The 21,278-nt window shown below is 47.8% G+C and overlaps 6 protein-coding genes across 6 annotated transcripts; 4 read left to right on the top strand and 2 right to left on the bottom strand.

Moving 5' to 3' along the window:
- The first annotated feature begins 271 nt into the window (after window positions 1–271).
- ASPWEDRAFT_34900 (Elongator subunit ELP3) lies at window positions 272–2,304 on the top strand. The gene is made up of 2 exons (XM_040834114.1): window positions 272–684; window positions 738–2,304. The coding sequence occupies exons 1-2, from the start codon at window positions 384–386 to the stop codon at window positions 2,162–2,164; spliced, it is 1,728 nt and encodes a 575-aa protein (XP_040695041.1). The 5' UTR covers window positions 272–383; the 3' UTR covers window positions 2,165–2,304.
- A 610-nt stretch (window positions 2,305–2,914) lies between these two features.
- On the bottom strand, window positions 2,915–3,413 carry ASPWEDRAFT_100898 (uncharacterized protein; the record flags this gene model as incomplete). The annotated part of the gene is made up of 4 exons (XM_040827340.1): window positions 2,915–2,992; window positions 3,062–3,154; window positions 3,247–3,304; window positions 3,376–3,413. 4 exons carry the CDS (start codon window positions 3,411–3,413, stop codon window positions 2,915–2,917), a joined length of 267 nt encoding a protein of 88 aa, XP_040695042.1.
- Window positions 3,414–3,801: 388 nt separating this feature from the next.
- ASPWEDRAFT_34903 (1-(5-phosphoribosyl)-5- ((5-phosphoribosylamino)methylideneamino)imidazole-4-carboxamide isomerase HIS6) lies at window positions 3,802–5,003 on the bottom strand. The gene is made up of 3 exons (XM_040834115.1): window positions 4,526–5,003; window positions 4,234–4,420; window positions 3,802–4,185 (listed from the first exon to the last, which is right to left on the bottom strand). The coding sequence occupies exons 1-3, from the start codon at window positions 4,823–4,825 to the stop codon at window positions 3,902–3,904; spliced, it is 771 nt and encodes a 256-aa protein (XP_040695043.1). The 5' UTR covers window positions 4,826–5,003; the 3' UTR covers window positions 3,802–3,901.
- A 22-nt stretch (window positions 5,004–5,025) lies between these two features.
- On the top strand, window positions 5,026–5,964 carry ASPWEDRAFT_74221 (uncharacterized protein; the record flags this gene model as incomplete). The annotated part of the gene is made up of 2 exons (XM_040839451.1): window positions 5,026–5,385; window positions 5,446–5,964. Coding segments are annotated over 2 exons (879 nt in total), but the record flags the coding sequence as incomplete, so codon positions are not given.
- Window positions 5,965–12,284: 6,320 nt separating this feature from the next.
- On the top strand, window positions 12,285–14,702 carry steA (sexual development transcription factor SteA; the record flags this gene model as incomplete). Its single annotated transcript, XM_040839631.1, has 5 exons — window positions 12,285–12,411; window positions 12,467–12,566; window positions 12,624–14,192; window positions 14,309–14,392; window positions 14,447–14,702. The coding sequence occupies 5 exons, from the start codon at window positions 12,285–12,287 to the stop codon at window positions 14,700–14,702; spliced, it is 2,136 nt and encodes a 711-aa protein (XP_040695045.1).
- An 842-nt stretch (window positions 14,703–15,544) lies between these two features.
- Window positions 15,545–21,260, top strand: ASPWEDRAFT_56501 (uncharacterized protein). Its single transcript, XM_040838291.1, has 7 exons — window positions 15,545–16,187; window positions 16,263–16,302; window positions 16,358–16,679; window positions 16,748–18,046; window positions 18,790–18,939; window positions 18,999–19,658; window positions 19,711–21,260. Exons 1-7 carry the CDS (start codon window positions 16,012–16,014, stop codon window positions 20,922–20,924), a joined length of 3,861 nt encoding a protein of 1,286 aa, XP_040695046.1. The 5' UTR covers window positions 15,545–16,011; the 3' UTR covers window positions 20,925–21,260.
- The last annotated feature ends 18 nt before the right edge of the window (window positions 21,261–21,278 follow it).

Here is a 21,278-nt window from a genome sequence, read left to right on the forward strand (position 1 = left end):
GATTAAAAGTACAAAGAAAGGTGCTGGATGAGCAGAAGGGAGAGGAGAGGAGGATCGGTTTGAATAATATGGAAAACGCGCCGGCAAGGTTAGAAGTTCGGGACAAAGCTTTAAGCGTTTCCGAATTGTCGCGGCGTCGGGTGGCAGCCTCGGTGACCGCCCGTCTTTTTTTCAGTCGGGCTGTCGTTGGTGGCAGTTGGCGATCAGTCATAATTTCTCATGACGAGATATCTCCAGAACAAACCCCTCACCACCACACGGCGGTCCCACCACGACGGTCATAACAATATTCTTGCTCTGTTTGGTTCATCGCTTCTCATCTTGCTTCACATATTGTCTGTCTTTTTCTCTGCCCGCGATCGCGCGGTGAATTATTCTTCACGATGGCGACCATGACCATGACCATGCCGCCACAACCCAAGCCCAAGAAGGGCGCAAAATTGCTTCCGGAGAATGAGAGGTATATGATGGCCTGTTCTGACATCGCAAATGCCCTCATTCAGGACTGGGAGAATCAGAAGGACCCGACGAAACCCAAGAGAGATATCAACCTCAATAAACTGCGGGGTCAAATGTCAAAAAAGCACTCGTTGAGCAGCCAACCGCCACTGACAGCTATCATCGCCGCTGTTCCTGAGCACTACAAGAAGTATATTCTGCCCAAGTTGATTGCAAAGCCTATCCGTATGTTTTTAACAATTTCCCCCGCACTATGGTTGCCCTCTAATCTGGCGCAGGAACATCTTCTGGTATTGCTGTCGTCGCTGTTATGTGTAAACCCCACCGTTGCCCTCATATCGCCTATACTGGAAACATTTGCGTCTACTGCCCTGGTGGTCCCGACTCCGACTTTGAGTATTCAACCCAATCTTACACGGGATACGAGCCGACTTCAATGCGCGCGATTCGAGCTCGTTATGACCCGTTCGAACAGGCCAGAGGACGAGTGGACCAGATCAAGTCTCTCGGTCACAGTGTGGACAAGGTGGAATACATTATCATGGGTGGAACTTTTATGTCGCTCCCGGAGGACTACCGTGAATCGTTCATTTCACAACTGCACAATGCGTTGAGTGGATATCAGACGGACAATGTCGACGAGGCCGTTCAAGCCGGTGAAATGAGTAATGTGAAGTGTGTTGGTATTACAATCGAGACGAGACCTGACTACTGCTTGGATACTCATCTTAGCAGCATGCTCCGGTATGGATGTACTCGACTTGAGGTTGGTGTTCAGAGTTTGTACGAGGATGTCGCCAGAGACACGAATCGAGGCCATACTGTTGCTGCAGTGGCAGAGACATTCAAACTCTCCAAGGATGCCGGTTTCAAGGTTGTCAGCCACATGATGCCTGACCTGCCTAATGTCGGCATGGAGCGTGATTTGTACCAATTCCAGGAATATTTCGAGAACCCTAACTTCCGAACGGATGGATTGAAGATCTACCCTACCCTGGTCATCCGAGGCACAGGTCTCTACGAGCTCTGGAGAACGGGTCGCTACAAGAACTACACCCCGAATGCGTTGATCGACATTGTCGCTCGTATCCTTGCCCTGGTACCCCCATGGACCCGTATCTATCGCGTCCAACGTGATATTCCAATGCCCCTAGTCACCTCCGGTGTCGAGAATGGTAATCTCCGCGAGCTGGCTCTGGCGAGAATGAAGGACTTTGGCACCTCGTGCCGGGACGTACGTACCCGTGAAGTCGGTATCAACGAAGTCAAGAACAAAATCCGACCATCCCAGGTCGAGCTCGTCCGCCGTGACTACACCGCCAACGGTGGCTGGGAGACATTCCTCGCCTACGAGGACCCTAAGCAGGACATCCTCATTGGTCTGCTCCGTCTGCGCAAATGTAGCGCGACACACACTTTCCGCCCCGAATTTACCGGCCAGCAGACAAGTATTGTGCGAGAGCTGCATGTGTATGGTTCCGCGGTGCCCCTGCATGGACGTGACGCTCGCAAGTTTCAGCACCGTGGCTTTGGAACTCTGCTAATGGAGGAAGCCGAGCGCATCGCCCGGGAGGAACACGGAAGCCGGAAGATCAGTGTCATTTCCGGTGTTGGTGTTCGCAGCTACTATGCGCGCCTTGGCTATTTCTTGGACGGTCCTTACATGTCCAAGATGCTGGACCCTGTCGAGGATGAGGAATATTGATTTATAATTCAAGACTCGGACGGTGCCCATGGTCACTGTCCTACAAAATAAAAAGGTTCCGGGTGAATTGGGTTTGATTGTCGGTATTTGGTGTTTGAAAAAAAACGTTTCCTACGGGTGGTCATGTCTGCATTTATGGAGGCGTTCATAGCGTTTTGAACAAAATGGTTGAAATCAAGTATATAAATTTACGTTGAATTCTCACTCGAGATATGAATTAAAAGTTATTTTTCATCTGCTATGTTCTGGTTTAAACCATTTTAACCAATGGCCAAATCTATCATACTTAAGATGGACGAGTAGAACCAATCTAGAGTATATAAAATCAATAACACGGTATATACATACATAACTCCAATGCGATCTTTGCACTCTAAGAGCAGACGAGAGTATCTTGAAAGAGGAAAACCCCCCAAATAAAAATAGAAAAACACAGGGGAGAGAACAAAGCACAAGCACGTATAACAAAGAGCCCCAGCAAGACCAGCAAAAAGAGCATTGAAGAAACAATGATTGCCATCATCCACCTAACCGGTTTTGCCATCCCTGCACTTATGGCAACAGAAAAAGTGTACAGTATGTACTCGGTAATGTCCGACTTTTCTCTCTCTCCCGCCCCGTGGTCGATATATCGACGATGGATGTCCCAGGTCATATGACGTTTCTGACATAAAAAGGAAAATGAATTGAATGATGATGATCGCGATCGATGAACTTCGTCATTTGAATAGATAGGTAGAATAGATTCGTTTAGTTGAGTGATATGGCCCCTCCCCTGTTGCTTCTCATGTGAAGATAGGCCTGGAAGGCGCAGAAAACGAAGAAACCCTGTACATCAAGCGAGTCGTTAGTAACCAATGTCGAGCGTTGCAGGGGTGATATGAGAGTGAAACATACGGCGTATACGACCACAGCTGTGAAGACTGAGGCAGCAACTGCAGGGCCATCTTCTGGCTCACCTTCCGAGCCTGTAAATCCGTGGTGGTTGCTCTGGTGGAAGAATACATGTATTAGTATGATTCATCACTCCTTATACCGGTTGGGTAGGCAATAAGTAGGAAGGGTGCAGGCAGCGGACGAACCTGGAATAGCGATCCGAGGACAGAGAGAATGACAATGGCAAAGAGGGAGATGACAACGCTAGATCGTGGAAGGTATATGTTAGCCCAGAACATATGAAAAAGAGACCAAGGGTAGATCTAATCCAGTACCATGACCATGCGTTCATCGCAGACACGACGGGCTTCATTTTGATGGCGGTGCGACAAGTAACGATTTGACGTTGGGGTCGGTGTCGGGGGCGATGAGATACGCTAAGGATATTTGGAACGAATAAAACGTCGGTCGGTACAGTAAAAAGAGTGATAGCTGTGAACTTCGGTATAGACTGGATTGCTGAGATACGTGGGGTTGAAGATGATGTCGAGCTCCTTGGTGTTTCAAGAAGTCCAACGACGGATCGCAGCGGGTGGAGAGCTGGATGTAAGCGCCTAAACCACTTTCGGCGAAACTTGGTCTTTTCATCACTGTCCTTGCTATCACCACGATGGATTAAATCATATTATATTTTACGATCAATGCTGCTTTCTTGTCTATGTGTAATAGCATACTGGGTCATTGGAAAATAATAATTTAAACTGGAATTTTTGTTTGTATGTGGAAAAGTAATTTAGGACTACCTGACATATATACATCCACGATGGCATAGTGAAAAGCCAAAACAGTGCTATAGACCTATCAGTGGTCCTTATTCCATTGAATACATTCATCAAATGTCACACCAGAGCCACCAAAGATATCCAGAGCACTACCAATAGTCAAGTCCACCTTTCCTTGACTGCTTGCATGCACCTTCTCAAGGTCCTGGAGGCTCCGTGCACCACCGGCATACGTCACGGGTATTGTGCACCATTCAGTCAATTTGGACACCAGCTCCTCATCGATACCCTGCTGAAGACCTTCAACATCCGCGGCATGAATGAGGAACTCCGAGCAGTAGGGTTCCAGCAACGAGATGGATTCTTCTAATAATCAGCATCGCTTTAGTAGATGAGAAAGATAGGACTTGCCTTGGTTGATCTCCATCTCCGTAATGGTTTGCCAGCGATCCATGGCCACAAACCATGTGTTGTCCTTCTTTCGGCAACTGAGGTCCAAGACCAGCTTCGACTTGTCGCCTCCGAGGGAAGAAAGAACCGATTCCAGTCTTTCCAAGGAGAATTTACCCCCTGGGAAGAGGAATGATGTGATAATAACCTATTTCAATGTCAGCGTATGATCCAAATTATCTGAATAGTAAAACAAGAACAGTGATAGAACCATAGAACTGTCGGCTATTGAAAAAAAAATGGATCTGCCTACCTTCTCCGCGCCATGATCAATCCAGTATTGGGCGTTTTTATCGGTGATACCTCCGGCAACTTGCAGACCCCCTGGCCATGTACTCAGAGAATCCTTTGCTGCATCGTCATTTCCGGGCCCCAGCTTCACGACGTGGCCGCCGCGAAGATCATGCTTTCGATACTGTTCCGCATAGTGACTGGCGGGCAGCTTGGATACATAGTTCGTCTTCAGGTCGGAATCGACCTTGCTCAATGTTCCTCCAACAATCTGTTTCACCTGACCTGAGTGCAGGTCGATACAGGGCCGAAATTTAGTCATCTTTGCTTTTTCAATTCCTCGTTTGAATCGATGTCTGTGATAATGGGGCCCTCTATCTCTATTTGTGGACGAGGGGTCGGGATATCTTATCGCACGTGACTAACCGGCGATCCCCAAAAAAACTTCATTGCGACACTCCCCGATGCAAGTTACTTTCCCCAGAGGTCTACGACCAACGGAGTCAGACGTGACCATTGGAAATGATTGGGAAACGCAAGAGAGACACGGCTGTCGTGTCGCGGTCCACCAAGGCTACCAAGGCGGATGCGCAAGAAGATACAGCTCCTACAACTACGGATACGGACAACTCCCAAGATCTTTTTCGCAAGTTTTTCGAAGCCCAATTCCAACCATTGGAAGTGCCCGGTGGTCAAGCCGGTAAAGAAACAGAGTCCGAGGAGGAAGAAGAGAGTGAAGAGGAAGAATCTGAAGCCGGGTCTGATTGGGAAGGCCTTTCCGGAGAAGAAGATGAGGGCAACGAAGTTGAGGTAGTCGAACACCAGAGCTCGGCCACCAAGAAAGATGACTTGTGGGATAAGAGGGCCCGGAAGGCTTTTATGGTATGTGGACAGATGGTACATGCGCCGTGGATGACACTGCTAATTGCATGGATTCGACAGAGGGCAAAGCTGCCATCCTTTGATTTAGAAACCACCAACGTGAAGGCCACGCCTGCTAAGAACGGAAAGGAAGACAAGGACGATGGTACCGATGCAGAAAACCTCAAAAAGGATCTTGCTTTGCAGCGACTGCTTAAAGAATCTCACCTCTTGGAGTCGGCCGAGGAACTGGACCCAACCGGCAAAAACCGACACAAGGCTCTTGACCTGAGAATGCAGAGTCTTGGGGCCAATGCTTCGCTTTATAAACAAAAAATGCCTTCATTACACAGAAGAGGCATCAAAGCCAAGGCCGAGAAGAAGGAGGATAGACGGCGACAAGATGCGAAAGAGAACGGTATCATTCTGGAGAAACCTACAAACAAATCCAAACCGAGTGCCGGACGGAGAGAGCGAAGTGTTGGGGGTCCCTCTATTGGCAAGTTCTCAGGTGGTACATTGAACTTGAGCAAACGGGACTTGTCCGCGATGACAACACCTCGCCGGTCAACAAAAGGAAAGGGCAAGGGAAAAAGCCGCCGTTGAGATGGGCGATACCAGCCTGATACGAGGAGGCATAATGCTATTCGTCCTCCCAAGTTGCTTGTGGTTCTGCTGGTAACAGGATGCATCAACGCCACAGCCTCGTGGACAACCATTATCTCATCATGGAGCATACGGAAAGCTTCCAAGGCTTTCTTCTTCCTTCTCTTTTCCTTTTCTCTTCTCAATTCTTCGCCGATACTCGGCCACCAATATGACGCAAAGCCTAGCCATCGCATTTTGGAACCGGTTCCTTGCTTGCATGATGACCTAGGAAACCCCGTAATCGCGTTATTGACGGCTGCCATGGAATTTTCTCACCGGCATTGCGGCGTCATTGCTCTCACTCTGGAACTTCTAGCTTGCATATCGAAACTCTATTGACCATTTCTTGGGGGTCGCTGTGTTGTTGAAGCACGTTCCATCCTACTAGGTTGGGCACTGTTCCAGATAAGGCGAAATCTCCGACCCCGGCGCAGGTTTGAAAGGTGAAATCTCAAAACTGCGACAACACGTTCCCCCTGCATGGTGTCACTTGATACGGGGCCAAAAAAAAGGGATCTACCATGGAATTTCTTAGTTCCGTCGAAGAAGAATAATAATCCGTTATTCCGGTGAATTATCACAGTGAACAAAGTACTAGCATGAATACCCATATCCACCACAAGACACAGTACCGGGTCTTGAGGCTTAGCCTAAGAGTGACTAACAGAGAAAAATGCAACCATACTCATGCAGAGCATTGCAATTCCATGCGAACAGGCGGTTTAGTTGCAGTAGTCTACGAGTCCAAGATGAATTAGGATAATGTTTCATCCCTCAATCCCCCCCAAAGGATTGATTGACACTTTTTGACACTTCCACGAGATGCATTCCACGTATCCATCGGAATTTGGCTTCCAGAACCATCTTTTCTGCAGTGTTCTTGATCGTCGTCCATGGAAAGCTCAAAGGTTCAAAGGTGGTCTAGTCAGTAGTTCTAGTTAGTAGTCAGATAGTCGGTCTGGTCAGACTCACTGGTACTAATTGGCAAGGTTACATAGTATCATCCGATGAACCAACAGTGGATAACGTTCCCACCGAAAAGGTCATGTATCTGCATGAGATACGGGATATCTGATGTTTTGAAGAGAATAATCTCGATGCAGGTACTATACTTAGACCATAAACCCACAGATATTACTGAATATATAGCCCGTAGCTTGTATCAAGATGGAATTCTTCAATTGTGACGGGGTGGCGAGTACATCGAGTCAATGACTGACCCAGTCTCCCCTATCCACATCCGTTCGATGTGTTGCAAATAGGGCTATATCAGATCCAATATCACGAAAAAGTGGGTACCCAGAGAAAAAAAGAACGAAAAAAAAAAAAAAAAAAGAAAGTTTGGTGCTATGTTTCGAATCCTGCAAGGAATCCTTCCAGGCAATTGACACAAAGAGGTTAGATACACGAGCAATTCCTATCCTATGCTAGTCTAACCCAGCCAACCTGAATCTGGCTCAGAACCATGGAGGCTGGCTGAAGCTGAAGTGGAAGCAGTGGATCTCGTTATCGTACGGAGTAGTTTGCAGCAATAGCAGCATGCAGCTATTCATAGTCCCAACTCAGTTGAAGATACAAAGTGGTACTACTACTGCTACTCCTACTCCTGTTCCTACTTCTGCACCATGATGAGACTGAACCTTGGATGCAGGTTACAACGCTAGGATGATCTAGGTTGACCTATCCTTGAGATAGAATACGTAATCCCCAATTGCTAGTTCAGAACTACTAACTATTAGGACATCAACAAACAAACAACTGATAAAGTGTAACCTCGTAAATAACCAATTGATGCCGGAGATGGATTTCTGACCGCTATTCTGGAAGAAAATATGCTCTGGCGATAGGGTTCACCCTGAGTGATTGACATGGCTGGATTTTAGGAACTCGGATCAGGGTTTACCTATGTCGGTAGTAGTAGACTGACCATTTTCCAGAACAAAGCACGGAATATTTTGCTTTGCTTAGTTGTCATTATGTATTATTATTATTATTATTATTATTATCATTACTACTATTATGTGTGTCATTATGTATTATTATTATTATTATTATTATTATCATTACTACTATTATGTGTGAATAAACATGACTCGCGTGAAAAAGTTTATGCTCTGGGTCGAGGGCATTAGTAGTATGTCCAGGTGAGGCCATACTCGATTGGGATACAGACGGAGGATTATCAGATTACGGGATAGTCTCAGTCCAGATCAACATCGGAGACAGTTGAAAAAACAAACAAACAAACAACAAAATCAATCCACGAATTGCACCAAATGTGATGATCAATTCAAGTCTGTTTGGTTATTTTTTTCCCTCTTCTTCTTCCCCCGCACGTTCTCGGGGAAAGGGAGATTACTGGCCGTGAGGGTTGACCATGTTGATGGGAGATCTCTTGTTTCAGAGAAGGCGAGTTAGAAGCTACTGTCGCACGAGTTGTAATTATACTAATTGAGGATATTAGAGTGCTTAGTGAGGTACGGATAGGAGGGTGTGCAAAGGAAGCGGAATCTCGGAGAAAGAGGAGGATACTAAAAACATAGCCTGATATCGCGAGATTCTGGAACCCTTGGGGCTTTTTCTAGATGGTTTCAGGATGGATGATCAAACACGACAGACCGTGCACATGGCAGCCTGAGGCCTTAGTCTATTCAGGTGGTACTTTTTTTCGTAATAATAATAACGGTTAGATGACTTCCCCAGTTGGGAATAATAATAATAAAAATAATAAAAAAAAAAATGAGAGTATCTAGTACCTGATACAGTGGGCCCTTGATATCTCCAATTCGGCAATAACAATTCACTGGACCATTTATCCACTGTGGATACGATTCGAAGCCCAAGGCCTAGAGTCAGTTGACCACCGACACTCCTGGCTGGGGGATTTGTATTTCCTGTATTTTCGGTGAGAGACCTGGCAGATTCCGGTTAGTATTATTATCAGTTTATTATTTTATTATTTGTGTTTAACTGACATTCAATCGAGTAATCCGTCATGCAATATGCATGTTGGTCGAATTGTCATTGTACGGTAGCTATCAAGACTACTGCAGTGACCCGGTTCGGCCGAAGTGTACCCGTAACCTCCACAAAGGGGAAAATCTGGGCTCTGTGCGCTGCCTGCCACGTAGGAGTACTTTTGAATATCGATAGCTTCATACAATAACTTCATACAGACTACAGAGAATGTAGATATCCATGGTCAATTGATGTGCTCGAGTTAAAGTTTACCGTTTTCCATCGGCCGTTGACTTGCAGATCGTGAGTCTGTATCCGTACGAGTAAATTACGTCTTTCGGCCTTCTGGCTAGGTACCCTACAGACAGAGTGGATTAGATTCTGTTATATCCTTCCGTATTCTTCCTATTCTTCCTAACCATTGTTCAATCATGTCTATTATTTCTGCCCTCTACTGTGCTCACATGCAGATTCCAGAATCTAGAATCCAGAATTTTCTCAGGGCAGAAGTGTCGCCTCAACCATGGAATGTGGCCATTGCTGATCATCATTTGGATAAGGCTACCCAACACCGAAAATTAGCCTTATATCATCGATGGCTGATAAAAAAAAAAATGCACCTCAGAATTGAGAATCTGCAGTATACTCTGTAGTCTGTACTAGCCACTAAGTAAACCAAAGTTGGGTAGGCTGAGGTCTGTTTACTCAGAGATGATGTTATCCCAGTGTGGTAGAGTGGTAGAGTGGCTCAGTACGGACGGGGTATTGCATGACTCCTTGTGCCTTGCCGAGCCGTATATTATTGCAGTCAGGGCACACAGTTCTGATGGGTCATATTGATTTCATCAGCAAGGAATTTATCTGCTGATGGAATCTTACATACTACAGAGTATCTAAATAAGGTGTCCAAGGCTTCCTACTAGTTAGTCTGCTGAGTATGATATCTACAATAACTTTAACTATATAAATATCTCATAGTAATCAAAACATGCATGTCGTAGACAGCACTTTATCAGTATATCCACTGCTATTGTACGGGTTGACCACACCTTATTTGTGGATAGATACTGCATATACGACTACTACTTAGGTACTAAATGTACACACATACTCCGTACGGAGTACGGAGTACTTCGTACCTGGATGCTGGATGCTGAATGCTGGTTGACATCCAGCCACCACAATGGTCGGGTCACCATCTGCTCCTCCATCTCCAAAGGTTACATCCGATCCATGGACAGCTGGACGGCCAGGGGTGGGGCGCTGCTCTCGCCGATCCCGTTGGCTGCCAGTAAGCGCCCACCCTGGATTCTGAAACACAGGGCGGATGCTTCACGATTGTTTCCCGCGCCAGTTTTAACTGCAAAAAACAGGGCTTGGCAGGTCCCCACCAGGGCCAACGGGTAGTCGGGTATGTATGGATGTGCCTGTCGATTGCTTTTCTGTGTGAATTGTCCTCCACTGGACCACTTGGATAGAGCTGGCTGGTAAAAAGAAAAAAAAGGTCCTTACTTACAGGTCACACGTGGTGCTGTTAATCTTGCAGTCTTTGGTCCCTCTTCTAAGATGAGATTGGATGGATGTAAGATTTGTACGTGATGGAAGGAAGATGAGGTAACCGCCCGACTAGAATGACCTCAGAGTCATCATATGGCATGGCGGATGGCCAGAGTCTAATTAGGCGATCATTCTTCACTTGCCCCAATATTCAACAATAAGCTGATCTAACCAGTAACCTGAATTCTGTCTGATTGATAGACCTATTCTCGGTATTCTTCATCTCGGTCTAATTGATGAGTTATGCTAAGATTTTTATTTTTATTTTTTAATTTTTTTCTCCTCGTCTTTGCCTACCCCTTTTACACTATGAACCCTTATCCTATTCTGGTTGCATTTCCGAAATCTTACCCTCCATCTTTCACCCCCATATCTACCGTAATCTGTATACTGTACCCTCAAGCCAGGACTTGATCTGAACAATTGACTAAAGCCCAGCCTACGGAGTCAGTCAACAGCTAACCTGGCCGCTCAGCGAGGCAAGTTTCTATGTTAAGTAAAGTCTGGCCTCGACTGGAATCTTTGGGACTAGTCCCGATTCCCCACTTCCTTCAAGTCCTGCTGTATGGGATTGTATGGATACTAGTATTTACACAGTCCCACTCTGTGTTTGGGTGGCAGTGTCACCCCCAACGGGCCCTGTTTACCGTACTGGTATGTACTGTACGGTCAACTGACGGCGTCCGCCCTAGGCTCGGTCCCTGGCGCCTGTTCTCCGCTTTCCCATTATTCCCACTATTATTATGTATTTTCCCTTCGCTTTCCCTTCTTCCCCCCCAGCCGCTGCTTTTCCTCGACTAACTAAACCAAAATACACCAACTGAGAGCGACTCGATCCGTGGTCTCGGTCGGCGCTCCCTGAATTATTTTATTATTTTATTATTTTATTATTTATTATTATTATTATTATTTATTATTATTATTATTATTTTATTTTTTCTTCTCTTATATTATCATTATATTATTATATTATATTGTTCTACCCCTCGACACACCACTTTGTTATTGATTGACGTTGTGCTGCTGCCGACGCCCTCCTAAACGCCCTGTAAAAAAAGACCTCATCTTCCCGCCTTCTCTTCCCTCCCACCTTTTTTCTCTTTCTTCTCTTCTCTTCTCTCCCTCCCCTCACTCCCTCCTCCCCCCAGTCGCAATTCTGCTGCATCACAGGCACCCTGTTTTCCTCCTTCGTTTCTATTCTTTCTTTTCGCCGTGCGAGGGAATTACCAATCCATTTCCTTACCAAAAAAGATTATTTCCCTAAAGAGAGAAATCTTGGAATCGGGCTGGCCCAGTTCAACCTCTTTATTGCCTTCTTTATTCTCCTTTTCTCCGTCGACGACATCATCGCCTGGGTTGGAGAGGCTGGTTCCTCTTGTTGCTGCTTGGATAGCATCGCGGTTCTATGATCTCTCGTTGACCTTCGACACCCAGCGCTTCGTATATTATCTTTGCCCAAACTCTGTTTATCTTTGAATCTGTCTTTATTTTCCTTTGGTTATCGCCCTCTTCTAGTCAAGAGTCTTGCGATTCATTTTGCCTGTGGCTTATCTTCTAACTGGTTCTCTAACCGTGCGTCTCACCCTTTCTCCCTTTCATCATGTTGCAAAAATAGCCAGCACAGACGGGTCTCTCCTTTGCGTCCCGATCTATAATTATGATGGCTCCCTTTGTTTCCACTCGAGCTATCAAGCCAGTCTTTCCCCCCGCGCTGAACTGACCACTTCTTCAACAGGTCTTTACACTTACAAGCAAACATGTATCCTCATCCTCACGGTGCTCCCATGGCACCCCCGCAAAAACCAGAGACCTTTATGCTTTCGACCGAAGCACAACAGAGCCTTCCCCATGATGCGCAAGTCGCATTACAACAGGTTGATAACTGTACGCTTGCTTTGTTCCTATTGAACTTTAATCCTTCTGGCTAATCCCCGCCTAGTGAAGTATTTCCTCCTCTCCGCGCCGGTTGACTGGCAACCCGACCAACTCATCCGCCGCTTCCTACTCCCTACTGGCGACTACATCTCCTGTGTGCTCTGGTTAGTTCAACAAAGGAACATACGACGCATATGGACCCCTTGACTGATTCCTAACAGGAGCAACCTTTTCCACATCTCTGGTACCGATATCGTGCGATGCTTGGCTTTCAGATTTCAGGCCTTTGGCCGCCCCGTCAAAAACTCGAAGAAGTTCGAGGAGGGTATTTTCTCTGACCTGCGAAACCTCAAGGCCGGTACCGACGCGACTCTCGAAGAGCCCAAGAGCCCCTTTCTCGATTTCCTCTACAAGAACAACTGTATCCGGACGCAGAAGAAGCAAAAGGTTTTCTATTGGTACAGTGTACCACACGATCGGCTGTTTCTCGATGCGCTGGAACGTGACTTGAAGAGGGAGAAAATGGGCCAGGAGGCGACTACCGTTGGCGTCAGCGAGCCTGCCCTCTCCTTTGAATTTGACTCGTCCCAGTCGCTCTATGAGCAACTCACAAAGGCTCAACAAGCAAATTCATCTTCGTTTGCTGCACACGCAAGTACGACATATGGCCAATCCGCCTCCCCAGTGGTTCGGACCGTTGACGCTATGCCTCCTCCCCAGATGGCTCCCCAGATGGCTCCCCAAATGGCTCCCCCGACGATGCCTCTTCTCACGGACGAATCTGGCAATCCGGCGATGTACAATCCGATTCCTATGACGAACCCATTGACGCAGAACTTCGTTAAGCGCGAGCAAGATTATGCGCCCATGCATTACGACCGTAATGGGATACCCATCGCTCGCATCCACCAGCGCCACGCCTCCATGCCAACTTTTGTCGAATACTCGCCCGCCCCATCTTTCGTTTCGTCCCACTTTGAAGACTACAGCAACCGTGGTCTGTCTTTTGAACCGGTTACACCCCCTCAGAACAGCGTTCCACTTGGTGCTGAACCGGCCTACATTGCCAACGAAGACACTGGTCTCTACACTGCAATCCCTGAAATAACGCCTGCATCTTCATTCAACCCTATGATGCAACTGCCGCCGTCAAATCTTGCAAGTGCTCACTTCCCACCTCCCCCTCGAACTTTCCCCTCCAGCGTATACTCGGTTATCGAGGGATCGCCCACATACAAGCAGCGTCGACGCCGGTCGTCCATTACGCCGGGCGTGACCAACGCTATTGCCGCTGCCCAGGCGAATGCCCATGCTCAGTCATCGGGCCCGCCGCCTCAGCCGATCGCGTACGCTGCGCACAAGCCCAGTGATCTCAGACGCTCTGTCTCTAGCTCAGTAGCCCCAGTTGTCGAAGGAGATGAATCGCAGCAGGACTCGCGCCGTATGCCAACTGGCACCCCTGCTACAGTTCTCCCCCAGAAGGATTTGCTACAGGAACTTTCTCGCCATGCTACTCCACTATCGACGCTTGACGATCCCTCTGAGCAAAACCCTCTCCCCCTTGCAAACGCGCAGGACGATCTTGCAGGTCTTCCCAGTGCCGACAACTTCGAAGCTGCCGTCCACAAGAGTGCAACGAACAGACCAGACCGATTTGGCTCTGCCCCTGGTCCTGTCCGTCGTGCCCGAAGCGCTACTATGATGGAGCATGGTCCTTACGCCCAGAAGTCGCATTCGTGCCCAATCCCCTCGTGTGGGCGACTTTTCAAGCGTTTGGAGCATTTGAAGCGGTAAGTTTCAATCTATTTTTAAACAATTTTCATTTGTGCACACTCTATCTGAGATGATCTGCATCATGTTACCCCTTGATAATTTCTGTAACCGCCGGCTGATAGTTAGCGTCTAGGCATGTGCGAACCCACACTCAAGAGCGGCCTTATCCTTGCCCTTACTGCAGCAAAGCCTTTTCACGATCCGACAACCTCGCACAGTAAGTTCTCTACGACGATTTGTTAAGACGTAATAGCTAATGGCATCCGCCCAGACACCGTCGGATCCATGAGGCTCAGCAAGATGGCCAGTCGCATCTGAATGCTCACGATGAGGACTTGGAGAACGAGGAGAACGATTATGGCTCTCCTGAGGGCTCATCGCCCTCGGATTCCATTCCCAGCAGTATGGTCAACATGCCCGGCATGACCTCGATGCCGATGCCCACACATATGACCATGCCGACCGCGATGCCTACCATGGTTCCTCCTCACATGTTCACCCCTCAACTGCTCCAGCAGCAAATGTAAGATGGGTAATCCTTTGGGGGATACTATCGGTATCCCATCCGCTGCAACATATTCGGCCCGCGGATTGCCAGTTACTTGTGCCATCCTCTCAAAGAGGGCACGCTCTAACACAACACCGACCTTCTAATAGGGCACTGAGTTAATCAGAGCTCGCAACCCACTTGGGGTAATTTTCGCAACTTGGCTCATGACAGGCTTTGATGAGCATCGTCTTGAAATATATCGTCTGGTGTAAGAAGACACGCATACTGGGGTAAATACAGGCGTTTTCCTCTTGATTTTGGTTTTTTGTTTATTTTGCATTTTCCTGCATTACCAATGGTGCTGTGCTTCCATGCCTACACCATGCCACCCCTCGTCGCATGCTGTGTTTATTGTGGCATTTGTTTTGTTTATATCCACTACGATTTCTTTGTTATTTAATTTTCCATTCTCTGTTTTGTCTTCACGTGTCACGCTTGATAATGGGATTTCTGTATCATTGTCTGTGGAATCTGGAAGGTTGGAAAGGCAGAGCAGGCTGGAACAAAAGTGGCGTACAGCTTGAGGGGTATTTGGAGGCATATCATTTCAGCCTTCTCGTGTGTTTCTCAAGTTTCAGGAAGCTTTTGAGAGCCAGAGGGTTTGATTCTGCTATTTTAGCAACTTAGTTTATAGACATATTTTTTTTAGGGATGGAATTTATCATGCAATCAAGACTTGAAGATACGATCAAAATGACAGCGGATTTCAATAATAGACCTCCGTGTAGATATAGCCGTTGCAGTCCAGACTGGGTCACGTGTTCGACCTGCTGACGACCTCAAGGGACCATCTCACACTCTTGCCAACAACAGCATTATTTCGAGGTCATTGTGAATACACTTTCTGTTCCTTTGATCTGTGTGTTTCTTCCAGTGCTTTAAGATTTCCCAGTTGCTGTTATATGTTGGATTCACCCTCACATACACCGCCCCCTGCTGCATCATCCTCTCTTGGCTCAGGGCCTACAGCTCTCGATTGCCTTTTGCACAGTAAACTTCTCATTATCTTCTTCAAAATCCAATACGAAATACCTAAATAATAAGTCAATCATCTCATCCTTTGGACTATTCTGTGTACCCTGATCTCCGGACACCAATATCCCGATTACATCGTACAACCGCAACCTTGCCAGTGGCATTTGTATCCCATTCTGTTTCCTTGTATCGTCTTAAGTGGACTTACAGAGATACCTGTGCGTTTTATTTTATCTCGTTTCAAGACTGTCGTGTGATCTTAATCGAACCGGGAGAACCTTGCCTTGGTTAGTTGGGGGCGTATTCCACCCATGATGGAAAACGCATATGAGCGTGTTGCTAATGAGAGTTCCCCTCTTGTGGAAGAACAAGACCATGATGAAGCGTTTGGTTTATCTGAGGGCCGGGGTGTGAGGGAGGGTGTGGATGATATCGTGGAAACGAAAAGCAGCTTGTATCTGTTTTTGTTGACGATGAGTATCGGTGGGTGAGTTATTGCTTTTCTATATCTCCCTGTGATGTGGATTGCCAGGCATGGTTTATTGATGGTTTGAGATGATAGTCTTCAGGTTGTATGGTCTGTTGAATTGTCGAATGGATCGGTGAGTTTATTATCTATTCTACAGTGTTGGAATGCAAGCTGACTATCTCATCTAGCCCTTTCTCATGTCTTTGGGCTTAAGCAAGGCCCTGCTTGCATTTGTCTGGATTGCAGGCCCTCTAACGGGTGTTCTTGTTCAGCCGTATATTGGCATTCGCAGCGATAACTGTCGCATACCATGGGGAAAGCGAAAGCCCTTTATGATCTCTGGAGGTGCAGCAACGGTGGTGGTTCTGCTTGCTCTCGCATGGGTGCAGGAGATAGTGGGGGGCTTTCTTGGGATATTTGGTGCTCACCCAGAGTCGGTGGGGACCAGAACGACGATTATAATCATAGCGACTATCTTGATGTATTGTCTGGATTTTGCTATCAATACTGGTTTGTCTCTCAGCTGTCAACTTCGCTATCGAGAGAATTATTGGCTAATATCCGGATGTCTGTTACAGTGCAAGCAGGGATTCGTTGTTTCATCGTCGACAATGCCCCTGCCCATCAACAGGAATCAGCCAATGCATGGGCGAGCCGATTGACCGGACTGGGCAATATCCTGGGATACATATTTGGGTACATTGATCTGCCAAAATATTTCCCTTTCCTGGGACGAACGCAGTTTCAGATCCTTTGTGCGATCGCGTCGCTTTCGTTGGGAGTCACGCTCGTCATCAGCTGTACATACATTAAAGAACGAGACCCACGGCTGGAGGGCCCACCTGCTTCGAAGAATCCAGGCCTTATTGATTTCTTCAGACAGGTATTCCAGTCGATTCGCAATCTCCCGCCTCAGATTGCAAAAGTCTGCGAGGTCCAAGTCGTCGCGTGGATAGGCTGGTTTCCTTTCTTGTTCTATGCTACGACATACATTGGGCAGCTTTATGTCAACCCGCTTTTTGCACAGCACCCGCAGCTCCCTGAAGATGATATCAACAAGGCATGGGTGGAAGCTACTAGGATTGCGACCTTTGCACTTCTCGTCGAGGCTGTTATTTCGTTCATTGCTAATGTTACGATGCCCGCTCTGATCGTGCCTACGTACAAACGGCCTGTTCCTGATACTGTGCGCTCGGCCAGGGCCAGTATTGCTGAAGAAAATCCAAGCCCAGGGGTCCAACGGAGGACATCGGGTGCTCCGTTTAGGGATTCAGGACCGGCGCAGGCTGGGTCCAAACCCGTTGAATCTACCGAAGGTCCAGCATGGCTGGCGAAATTGCAGATACCGGGATTTACGCTTCGCCGGGCCTGGCTTTTGTCGCATGTACTCTTTGCGATTTGTATGTTCAGCACCTTTTTCACAAGTAGCTTCCAGGCCGGGACGGTGTTGGTTGGCTTCGTTGGCATCTCATGGGCTGTGACGCTATGGGCGCCCTTTGCCTTAATCTCCAACGAGGTAGCTCGAATCGATGCGGAACATAGAATCCGGCAACGTCAAATCGAAGTAGAAGCAACGGCAGTCCCTAGTGAAGTAGGTTCAACGATGACCGACACGGACGCGGTTCACTCCGACCCACACCGCGAAGATCTCGAGACAGGCACAGGGACGGGGCTTCTCCACAACAAAGCGACGGACGAGGGGGAGGGTGAGAATGAGAATCAGGCACAAGCAGGCATCATCTTGGGACTGCACAATGTGGCCATTTCTGCGCCGCAGTTCCTGTCCACCCTGATATGTAGTGTGATCTTCAAGGTGTTTCAAAAGCCTCGCGGGGAGCCTTATGACGATAGCGTCGGCTGGGTGTTGCGATTCGGAGGTTGCGCCGCGCTGGTTGCGGCATGGTTGACCAGCAGATTGGCAGAGGGGAGGTAAAATGGAGTACAGAGAGGGTAATTTTTTATTTATTTTCAGACGGAGTTCTCCGTACTTTGTAGTAGTTTTCAATATGATAGTACTTTTTTTCTTTTTCGATTCCACTGCATTCTATTTCTGTTCGATACTAGTCATTCTGTTGCATCGAATCTGACAAGCTTCGTTGTCTTGGCCTGGCGGGACCCAAAGGCGGGCGCTGGCGAATACCTGTCCCCAAAAAGTCGCCGGCTATTTCGACCATCCCTCCTTCCATCGCATCTCCTCTGGCCCCTTGAGAATCGTCTGCTTGCTCTTTTGGTCTGTCTTTGGGCATATTATTATGTGCGCCTCGTTCTGGCGTCAGAGATTTGCAGTTGGGGTTAACCGTCCGGTGTCATCCGCTGCCTTGGTCGTCTTGTCGTAACAATGGCTGGCCAATTCGTGGGTGATGCCCTTCATCAGATACTCCGTATGTTATCTCCCTGGTCTCAGCATCTGATGATATCCCCTTCTACCATTTCAGCAGAAAATAAAAGATGGATAGGCGAAATATGAACTTGAAAGCTGACTGTTTGCTTGTATAGGGAGAGCTACGGACTCCGATTCAGATCCCGAAGAAGGTACGCACACACACTGACCTCTACTATGATGCTGGCCCTCCGTTTGTATACGATCTCGTGGAATGTGATAATAATGCTTTGGCTGCAGATGCTCCCGATTCCGGTACCAAGGAGTTTTTCAGCTCCTGGGCGCTCTTTATTATGATTATGTTGTTGATGTTTGCGTTGTTTACGAGTTATATCCTGCAACAGAAGAAGATCCAGGCGGTTCATGAGACTGTGTTGTCTATCTTTGCGGGTATGTTTTTTCTCTGTATTGGCTTTTGGCTTTTGTGGTGGTCGCTCATGGTGTGTTAGGCATGTTCGTTGGGTTGATAATACGCCTGAGTCCCGAATCGCCCATCCAAGACAGCGTTACGTTCGATTACCAGTTCTTCTTCAACCTCCTACTTCCTCCGATTATTCTAGCCTCAGGCTACGAGCTACACCAGGCGAATTTCTTCCGGAATATAGGCACTATCCTCACCTTTGCGTTTGCGGGCACTTTTATTTCCGCCATTGTGCTGGGATTGGTACTATACATCTGGACCCGCGTTCCGCTGGATGGCTTGAACATGTCCTTTGTCGAGGCTATCTCGACTGGCGCCACACTTTCCGCCACCGACCCGGTGACGATTCTCGCCATTTTCAACCTCTACAAGGTCGAGCCGAAGCTATACACTGTTATCTTTGGCGAGTCGATTCTGAACGATGCCATTGCGATTGTTTTGTTCGAGACGGCGCAGAAGTATGCGGATAGCGAAGCCGGCTCGCTCACGATTCTTAACCTGTTTGAGGCTATTGGGCTTTTCTTGTTGGTTTTCTTTGGTAGTATGTTGGTGGGTATGGTTGTCGGCATTATGACTGCCCTGGGACTGAAATACACGCTTGTTCGTCGCATGCCCAAGATCGAGAGTTGCCTGATCGTTCTCATCGCCTATGCCAGTTACTTTTTTTCCAACGGCGTTTATCTTTCTGGTAAGTGGTGGTGAAACTATCTGGGGTGTAACCGAAAACTGACTGGTAATAGGCATCGTCTCCCTCTTGTTCTGCGGTATCACTTTGAAGCACTATGCTTACTACAACATGTCGCGTCGGACTCAGTTGACCACCAAATACCTTTTCCAGGTGATGGCACAATTGTCGGAGAACTTTATCTTTATCTACCTTGGACTTGACCTGTTTGTCGAGGCCAACCTGCAGTTCAAGCCTCTGTTTATCCTGGTTGCTGTTTTCGGCATCTGTCTTTCCCGATATCTTGCCGTCTTCCCGTTGTCCAAGGCGATTAACTGGTTTATCCGGTATAGAGCTCGTCGCCGTGGTATGGATGTTGCGGATGAGTTGCCGTTTGCCTACCAAGCCATGCTCTTTTGGGCCGGATTGCGTGGAGCTGTCGGTGTTGCACTGGCTGCGGGTCTCAAGGGTGTTAACGCGCCAGCACTACGGGCTACAGTTCTTGTTGTGGTGGTGCTAACGGTCATTATATTCGGAGGCACAACAGCTCGGATGCTGGAGATTCTCGGTATTAGAACGGGCGTGGTTGAAGAGCTTGACTCTGATGATGAGTTTGATATCGAAGTTACCCACGGAGGTACTTATTATAAACGCTCCGATACAGCGTTGGGATACACGCCTCGTCGGGCGGATTCCTCCATTCCCCTGGATGGAGTGCCTCGGGCAAATGTCGAGCGGAATGATAGTTATTCCAGCGGCAATAATCGCCGTCCTAGTCCCCCACCGCAGTCTAGTCGAGGACACTCGCGGATGTACTCGAACGCTTTCGGTTCAAAGGATGTGCAGACACAACGCGATCGGTCGTCGACGGCCACGCTTCTAAACGGTGGTGCCCCGAGTCATAGCGGCAGTAGTATAGCCAGTGAGGATGAGTTTGGGTTGAAGACCCATGGCAAAGGCCGGGCCACCGAGACAGATCCTGTCGATGATTTCGATCTTGGTTTCGACGAAGCTCCGTCGGATGATGACCTTCCTCCCGCGGCCCCGGCGGCGCCTGCGTCTTCGCGACTGCGACGGTCACCATCCCAACCACAAACAGCACCCACCTCGTCCAGTGTGTCACCCTCTAGAAGGGAACCTGGACTGAGTGCAAGAGATGCCCTCCGAGATCTCTTCTCAGGCGGGCCATCCGGAGATCATGGCGCGTGGTTCCGACAGTTAGATGAGGACTATATCAAGCCCAGGCTTCTTCTAGATCAATCGAATCATAAAGGACCGGGGGCTGTCTAGAGCCACGGGGGTTTTTGTATACTTAATGGACTTGCTTTCTGTTTGCATTCAGTATTTCTTTCTTTTCTTTCTCATACCATGTTCGGTTTTATGGGGTTGAGTGATAACCCCAAGGAGCTATGTTCTGTATCTCATCATGAATTCATTCCATAGGGTCTGGAACCCTGGAAATGGCATGTGTACTGGTGCTGGGCTCATTTTCGCTCGATTAGAAAGTACTTTGTAAGATTCGACTGTATCTAGGTCACTAGGAAGTATCGATTGTTGCAGTCTAGAGTAACCCCGCATGCACGAGGCACGAGGACTCCTCTTTCACCACGTCAATCTTACCTCTTCCACCTCTTCCCCTCAAGC

The sequence above is a fragment of the Aspergillus wentii genome (genome assembly GCF_001890725.1).
Source record: "Aspergillus wentii DTO 134E9 unplaced genomic scaffold ASPWEscaffold_1, whole genome shotgun sequence".
In the NCBI taxonomy this organism is placed as follows: Eukaryota; Fungi; Ascomycota; class Eurotiomycetes; order Eurotiales; family Aspergillaceae; genus Aspergillus; species Aspergillus wentii.